This window comes from Orycteropus afer, unplaced genomic scaffold (assembly GCF_000298275.1).
Source record: "Orycteropus afer afer isolate SDZICR_OR568_19922 unplaced genomic scaffold, OryAfe1.0 scaffold00035, whole genome shotgun sequence".
In the NCBI taxonomy this organism is placed as follows: Eukaryota; Metazoa; Chordata; class Mammalia; order Tubulidentata; family Orycteropodidae; genus Orycteropus; species Orycteropus afer.
In genome coordinates, this window is record NW_006921622.1 from 3471242 (window position 1) to 3479961 (window position 8720).

Sequence of the window (8720 nt, forward strand, 5' to 3'; positions counted from 1 at the left end):
TGGCAGTTCTACTCTGCCACATAGGGTTGCTATGAGTTGGAATTTACTCAACGGCACTTAAGAGTAACAACAACATACATAGTTCAAAGACAGACAATAAAATAAGTTTCTTAGCTAATCTTCTACAGTTTGGAAGTCTACAGCCCTGGTAGTTTCCTGCTGTTTAGGGTTATAAAATACCTACAGACCCCCTGTTGTTTAGAAACAGCTTGTCATTGCAAATCAGCTTAGCCAGCCAATTAATTGAATCCTTTCAAACATGTTGCAGGTGAAATAATTGAAGTCTTTATTTTTCTCCTTCACCACAGAAATTTCTAAGGTTGTAAGTTTACACTGTGATCAACAATCCACTCCATCTCCATCCAAGACAGACTCAAGCTAAAGGAAGAGTAGAAATGTGTTTCTGGACAAAGTTTTCAATATTTTGGATGCCATTTTTGCTTCTACTCAGCCTTGTGGTAGAAACTCAGCTGGAAAATCCCTCAACCCAGGGCAGCAGTAGCACTTGGAGTCCAGGCTATCTGTCAGATGTACTACGAGTTCTCTCTGCTGGTGACCACCCACCCCTGAACCACTCAAAAAGTCTCATGAAAACACTGTTGGAGAAAACTGGGTGCCCACAAAGGACAAATGGAATGCAAGAAGATTGCAATCTGGTCAGTATAATGGAACTGGGGTCAGTTACTGGGGCATGTTCTAAAGAGTTTAATGGATTCTATAGGCATTTACTTCAGTAAGGCAAAATCAAATGCAAATCTTTCAGTGTTGAGGAAGGCAATACATTATGGTAAAATAACTCCCATATTTGGGATACAAAAAGTCATTCAGGAGTCTACAGATTGCAAGTAAAGAGAGAACATTTTTCAGTAAAAGGGAAATGTTTACATAAGCCATTCTATAGCCCTTCTGTATGTTAGAGATATTTATTTGCAAATGTGAACTTTCAGTCTTCTTTCTCATTTACTAATCTTTTTATTTTGCCTATAGTGAACATGCACGGGATTGGTCAAATAGATGCCATTTGTTTTCTGTAGCATAATAATAATATTTTGCTAATATAGTGAAAGCTCTGAGAGCTGGAACTCACCAGGACTGTTGTAGGTTGAGTTCTGAAATAATGACTAGAAAGTCACCTGTAGCTCAGAGAGAAATTTAATAAGAGGATAGTAACTTTGCAAGGTGGAGACGCTTGGGGCCAAAAGCAATGCCACGTGTGTCTCCCAGAGCCTTGCAGGCTAGGGGTTTTTATAATAGTTTTAAGGTTGCGGGATATGTGATTTCAAAAGACTTTCTGCAGGCAGGATACTCGTAAAATCCTAACCCTTTTGAGAAAGTCAGGAAGCAGAACAAGGCTGTGATAAATTCCTAATGATAACCCTCAGCTTCCTTCAGGCTAGGTGCAGGCACAATCTGTCTCTAAGATGGGGTCTGTGTGTTTCAACATGGATGTCACGACTTCTGCAAAAGTGTATTGTGCTGCTTGCTCTTGGTTTGAGTTTTGGTCCCATCTTAGACTGGCTGTCTTAGTTCATCAGGCTGGAAAGGAGGACAGAGGGATGCCGGGTCCAAAACTGGTTAATGCAGACCACAGCTAGTGGTCTAGAAAACAGCTCAAGAGTGGCCTGTATCAGGAGATGCCATCTAAGCAGTAAATTTACATTTGTGTTATTTCTTTTACAGTGTCCCTTAGTTGCTCTCAGGATTTGAGGAATGTGGTTGGCCTGTCCTGTGAGCTGTTCCTGTCTTGGTTTTATGATCTTAGGAATGTGGTGGCAGGAGCAGGATTCTTACATGATTATGGCTATGAGTAGTAGAATAAGGCAATATTTAAATTGAACAAGATTAATATGGAGGTTAAGATTATGAAGTTAGAACATATATTCATCTCCTAGAAATACTAATCCGTCTATACTATTACAGGACTACCTTTGTTTTCTAAGTCTTAAAAGCTTTCCACCTTCACAGTTTTACCACTTTTGTATCATTCATTTTAGTCGAAAATATTTGCATTTTCCTTCTCTGACAGGTGTCCGTATTATGCTGTCTGGCTTACACGAGTTTTACTATATTATTTTTAGTAGCATCATCAATAATATTCAGGTATTTGTCTGATATTGAATTTCTAAGTATTTTCTGCTGGATATTGATCGATGTTTTCTAGTATTTTGTATGGTGAGGAGATAATGGATTGAATAATCATTTTAAAAATGAAGATTCTGAGACTGGGGAAGGAAAATGATGCAGGTAAGAGCTAACATTGAGTTCCATTCACAGCTTCTTCCTAGTCTATGCAGTGAATCTCAACCCTGGCTTTACATCAGAACCACCAGGGCAGGACTCACAAAATATCTCTGCTAGGGCTTGTCCTGCAGAGATTGAGATATTCCGTGCATAAGGTGGGATCTTTTAAAAGCTCTCCAAACCAAAACCAAACTCATGGCCATTGAGTGGATTAAACTCATAATGACCCCTCCTTAGCTTTCCAAGGTGATATCTCCACGGAAGTAGATTGCCCAATCTTCCTTCCGAGAAGTGGCTGGTGGGTTTGAACCGCCAGCCTTCTGGTTGGCAGTCAAATGTCTTAGGCACTACCCTCTCCAGACTATCTTAATGTAAGATTGGTTGGGGTTGAGAAAGTCTTCCTGAGGGTCTGTGGGTGGTATGAGAGGGAGAGGGGAAGATTGGAAGGAGCAGCTGCAAAAGAGGTAAGCACTCATGTCTTAAAATAGCTGCAAACAGAAACGCTCTTCACTACCCGTTTCCTAACATATGAGATTTTTTCAGAATGAATCCATGAATAAATAAGCAAATAAATAAAACAGAAGCAAATTACTGTCCAAAAATAAATTTTGGCAGACTTTCTCCATCATGCAAAGTTCTGGGGAAAACATTTCCTGGCCAAGTGTCTTTTTTTTTTTTTTTTTTTCATGACATAAGTGTCTTGCTAAACCAAAAACCAAGAAAACCAATCGCATTGCCGGTGGAGTCAGATCTGACTCATAGTGACCCCTCCTTGGGTTTCTGAAGTGGTATCACTACAGAAGCAGATTAGGAGAATTTTTATCTATTCTTTGCAAACAATAAGTACTTCAATAATTATTAAAATTTCCAGTGGTTCCAACAGAAAAAATTATGTGTTATAAAAGGCAACTCCTAGGTGATGACATTAATTTATATATAGAGGAACCTAAGACAAAAATGACTTCCCACTAGAAATAACTAGGAGTCATATCTTATTCATGTCCTCTGAGAATTTGCTTCAGGAGAATGAATGTTCTTTGCTAATGACATGACGTCCCTTATTAAGTCTGACTGAATGTTAGTTTTGCTAGGGGGAATGTAAACATGCAAAATTATTCTTCATTTTTTCAGGTTTGCACTTATTGTTTTCTATGAATTTGGCCAAATTATCTTTAATTTGAATTAATTCCATTTCCAGAAAGTGAAAAGCTGCCTTTAATGGTTTTACTCTCTCACTATTGCTATTGAGATGAAACAAAGACTGCATCTCAGCCTCACCTGCTCTGAAGCAGTCTTCAATTCACCAAGGACTTCACCTATCAGCGCAGAGCCCACAAATATCTACCTATACTCATGAAAAGATGGGGGAAACAAAGTGTCCTAACGACTTTACAAAGCCCCTGATCCTGGTGCAAACTTTTGGTGCAAGACTTCAGCTTTTTGTTGAGTCTTTTTTGACTTTTAGAGGCTTTATTCTCTGAGAGGCAAGATTCTTAAAGAGATTCTGTGTAAAAAGAGAGGGCAACAGAGGTATGTCCATATCTCTAAAAGTCTGGAAAAAAAAAAAAGAGAAAGAGAGAGAGAAGTAGTGTCTTTAGTTTGTGGAGAGATAAATGTTCTCAATTATTTAGGAGTCTGGGTAAAAACTGAAAATTAAAAAAAAATCAATCTAAGGCAATTTGAGAGCACTGTGCCTTTGAAAGTAGATAGTTCTTCCTGATCATGGCTTTTTTTTTTTTTTTTAAATCATGATAAGTGTTACACAGGAGTTTCAATGAACTTAATGAGGGAACAAATAACCCCAAGAGAATGAATTAGACTTCCACAAAGAAGAGAATCCTGGCTCTACATGGGTTCCTGATATGGTGAAGGGAAAAGAAACGGGTATCTGCAGTCAACCAGCAATGGCCTGAATCCATGTTCTGGCACCTACTGGCTGTGTTAGGACAGGCTCAACCTCAGCTTCTTCATCCTGAGACTGAGGTTGTGAGTGCTTTCTCACAGAGATTTTTGTGAAGATCATATGGCCATATACATATGAGCTCAGGCCTGGGAGCTCAAGCACTCTTAGTTCCTGCTACTCACGATACTCCTTTTCCAGGCACCCTGGAGCAGTATCTACAGAGCACTGTGAACTGCCCTCCTCAGAGGATATCTGTGGAAAAAAAAAGTTTCTGTCAAGTCAATTCCAAATCAAGAACTGTGCTCTATAGGGTTTTTGATGGCTCATTTTTCAGAATTAGATCACCAGGCCTTTCTTTCAAGGTGCATCTGGGTGGACTCAAACTTCCAGCCATTTGGTTAGCAACTGAGTGTAGTAATAATTGTCTGTGTCATGCAGGCAGCCTAGAAGCACCTACAATGCTTTCTGAAACTCAAAGCATAACTCAGCACTGTCCCCCCTGCCCCACCTTGCACACACATTCTCTCCTACCCCCACCTCCATCTCATGTCTGGTCTCTCTTCCCCATCCCTGCTATCCCAGATGCTCAGAATTTTTAACCAAGCCCTCCAGGTGATTGTCGGGCACATGCCAGGTGCAGAACCACAGCTTTAGAAGTCCTATATTTATTTCTACACCCTCACCCCAGCCCACCCATACCTTCCCTGTGCACCACATGCACACACACACATTCATTTGTCACAACTGTTATGAGAGGGAGTGTGCAAAGCATCAAGCTTTATCTGAGCTTACACTCTGCTTACACAAATATTAACTATTTATATATATATTTTTGGTCAGTCAGAAATGCCATTAAATCTAGTACAGTCACCTAAAGGGCCAATGCCTGCTATCAGTTGACATCCTTTCAGCTCTTCGTTTGGCAGGGAGATGAAGAGGTACAACTTCCTTCTTGTATTTTGCATCAAACTGATGGCCATTCTGCCCCTTATAAAGATCTAAGAACTTAAGAGTGGGCAGTAGATTTATTCATTACTCAAAGACCAATTTTAGAAATCTTTGGGCCAAACCCCCCTAAAGTGTATCCTGTGGGTCTGACAACTATCTTATTATGCTAATGTAGAAGAAGAAAAGAGTTGAGCTTTTTGTTACTGAGATTCTCACCTGGACTATGCAATAAGCAAATCTGAACAAAGCATCCTGATTCAGCTACAGGGAATGGTAGACAATTACTACTAAATATCTGGATAGTCAAGAGTCCTTGGGTGGTGCAAAGAGTTAACCCATTTGGTGCTAACCAAAAGGTTGGAGGTTTGAATGTACCTAAAAGTGCCATGGAAGAAAGGCCTTGTGATCTGCGTCTGAAAAATCAGCCACTGAAACCCCAGTGGAGCACAGTTTTAGTCTGATACGTGGGGTCACAGGAGTTGGAATTAATTCAACAGCAAATGGTACTACAAAAGAAAAAAAAAAAAAACAGCCCAAACTCGCTGCCGTGGAGTTGGATCTGACTCATAGCCACCCCTCCTTGGGTTTCTGAGGCAGTATCACTACAGAAGTAGATTATCCATCCTTCCTGCCGAGGAGTGGCTGGTGGGTTTGAACCACCAGCCTTCTGGTACTACTATCTAGATAGTGCATTTAACTTGGTAGGACTAGTACTTCCATTCATTTTTTTTTTTTCCTTCCTATAATTTGTTTTCTTATGAAATCTTTAAAACTAGTTCTTAGAATCCATGTTTTCTTTTTTTTTTTTTTTCTCTTTAAATCTTATACTCCCACCTGATGTGATTAAAAGGAAAATCACTGGATTATTCCTGAATCAGGCTATTCTTCTTTAACAAAGAGTCACTTGACCAAAGAGTCAGCTTTCTGGGAAGGATCTTGATGGCTATTTGGTGGTAGGAGGAGGGGGGGGGAGTCATTGCAAACACTTACTAAACACCCTTTCTCAAACACAAAACTGAGGCCCTACTAAAAATTTTAAAAACAAAAACAAATCTCGAGGTGATGAACTTAAAATTCTGGACTACCACACTAACCCAATAGTGTTTTTATCCTAGCTATCCCTGGATGTTAGAAATGGTTATTGTACTTGGATGCTTCGAGAAAGATTGGAGTCAGTATGGTCCATAGCAGCTGGTTATGTATGCCCAGTGTAAGAGTTAATGTTTTCTTATGTTAGCTCCTAAAACTATAGCCCTGTTTATTAAGGTAACTTCTCTAAGTTGCAAATCTTATAAAATAGTACAAAGTTTTCAGTCCCTGGTCATTTAATTCACAGTTAAGTATTAGCCGAAGAGGCATCAAAAAATTAAAGCAAGGGTTAAGTAAGAACTGTTTATTCAAAATGAATAAATCTTCAGCCAGACAAAATTGTTGTTAGTTGCTGTCAAGTTGGTTTCAACTCATAGACACCCTGTGTACAACAGAACAAAACACCGCCCAGTCCTGTGCCACCTTCACGATCGTTGCTACACTTGAGCCCATCATTGCAGCCAGTGTCAGTCCATCTCCTTTTTTGATGACCTTCTCCTTTACCAACCATGATATCCTTCTCCAAGGTCTGTTCCCTGCTGACAATATGAGCGAAGGACTAGAGATGGAGTCTGGCCATTCTTGCTTCTATGAAACATTCCGGCACTACTCCTTCCAAGACAAAATAAAATGCTTCCATAACTATCTTAAACTTTTTAAAGTCAGGAAGCAATTTTGCCTTTCACGTTGTATGTTTATACAAACAAATCCTGGAATGAGTATATCTACTGTTATAGTTCTTACCCAGTTCTCTGCTGTCCCATGCCTCATTCCTACTAACCCGATGCTAGAAAGTATGCAGCAAAAACATTGGGGAGGAGCTGGGAATGGACAGGAGATTCAGGAACCTCATATAGGATGAGACATAGCCAAGTACAGTTCTGTGTGCTGGTCAACTGAGCCTTGGTCACATGTGCATGCAGTGGTCTGATGAGCATTCTACACTCTTCTTCCTATTTACCCAGCTCCATTAAACAACTAAAATTTACAATTAAAAAGCACTTAGAAATATCCCTACATGAAATCAATCAATAATTCGATTGTATCATGTTCTCATTCTGATTGACACTAGAGTCTTTCAGAACCCCTTTAAATGCACTTTTCTCGTGGGTAACTTAGAGTTCCTTTAAATGGTAGCTAGTATTGCCAATAGTTTGGTTTCAGGAGATTGTTTCCTACAAAGAATGGATTTATGACACTTGTTTTCAACAGTTTCCTTTCCTTAGGTCTTAGTGTCAGCTCTTCCAATTGCTACCAACCCATGGACTTTTCTCATGGATAACATAGGAAACAGAGAAGGGCTGCTGAGGTTTTGGTGGTGGGGCTATATATCCACATTAAGAGTTGGTGTTCTTGGGAAATTAGTATCCCTCTGTTTTCTGAGTTCTCTTCCCCCTGCAGTTGAGTGGAGGAGGGCATAGAGTCTGCCTGGCTCTGTGAAGAATGTGATTAATGCTTTGCTTTGGAAACGTATGACATTTGTTTCTTCCTGCATAAGACGGTATGTACCAGTTCTTACTCAGTGGATTGTACAGCAAACATGGAATTAGAACCCCAGGAACTTCCACCTCAGAGAAGGATGGATACAAAGAGATTGTAGTAAATTGTCCCCACTATGGGACAAATCCCTCAGGGCTCAGCACAACCATGCCTACACTGAGGTGGTGGTACTATGTAATGGCTGCTTTTTTGATTCTATGAGAATTCCAGCAAGCACCTGACTGTCTATGAAGGAAGGTAGCTTCTGCTTTTCTGAGAGAAGTTCCTGTCCACAACCCTCATGCCCATCTTTTTCTCTCTGTTCCACCACATTACTCTAAACACTTCCTTCTGCCATATAATCTTCTCAGATTAGAACCAGAGATCTATCTGTGGTTGAGAATCAAATGAAGTATCTAGAAACATTGTCTTATTGATTATGTTAGGTAGCATAGAAGAGGGGGAAGTAGCATTCATTCATTCAGTTATTCATATATTCATTCAATTTTCACACCTCTTAGGCTCCCAGTATTGTGCTAGATGCTGGGGATAAAGCCTTGCTTGAAGATGATGAGACTTTGCCCTCATAGGACCCATGTTCTGACAGAGGATGGAGAAAATACACAAGCAAATGTAATTTTAGAATACTAGTGCTATGAAGAAAATTAAAATAATGGTGTTCTGGGCCTACACTCTCCAACATGGTAGCCACTAGTCCCATGTGGCTATTGGGTGCTTGATATATGGCTAGTCTGAATTGAGATGTACTGGAAAGTATAAAATATACACCAGATTTGGATTACTTAGTGCAACAAAAAAGAATGTAAAACATCGATGATTTCTAAATTTTGATTATATGTTAAAATGATCATATTCTAGATATATAAGACTAAATAAGGCGTTCTGTTTAAATCAATTTCACCTACTTCTTTCTTATTTTTTTTAAACGTGGCTATTAACCAGTTGAGCAAGGTAAGCACAGGCATAGCACAGAGTAGCAGGCCGGAAGAGCAGGAGGAAGGGGTGGAACCCAGGAAGCCAAAGAGAAGAGTGTTCAGCC

The 8720-nt window shown here is 39.8% G+C and overlaps 1 protein-coding gene across 1 annotated transcript in view; it reads left to right on the forward strand.

Moving 5' to 3' along the window:
* Nucleotides 1-395: 395 nt before the first annotated feature.
* The window catches only part of SLC39A12 (solute carrier family 39 member 12), a 196148-nt gene continuing 187823 nt past the window's right edge, over nucleotides 396-8720 (forward strand). The window contains exon 1 of the mRNA XM_007936406.1: nucleotides 396-656. Within this exon, the coding sequence (XP_007934597.1) occupies nucleotides 396-656 (261 nt within the window). The remainder of the gene's footprint in view (nucleotides 657-8720) is intronic.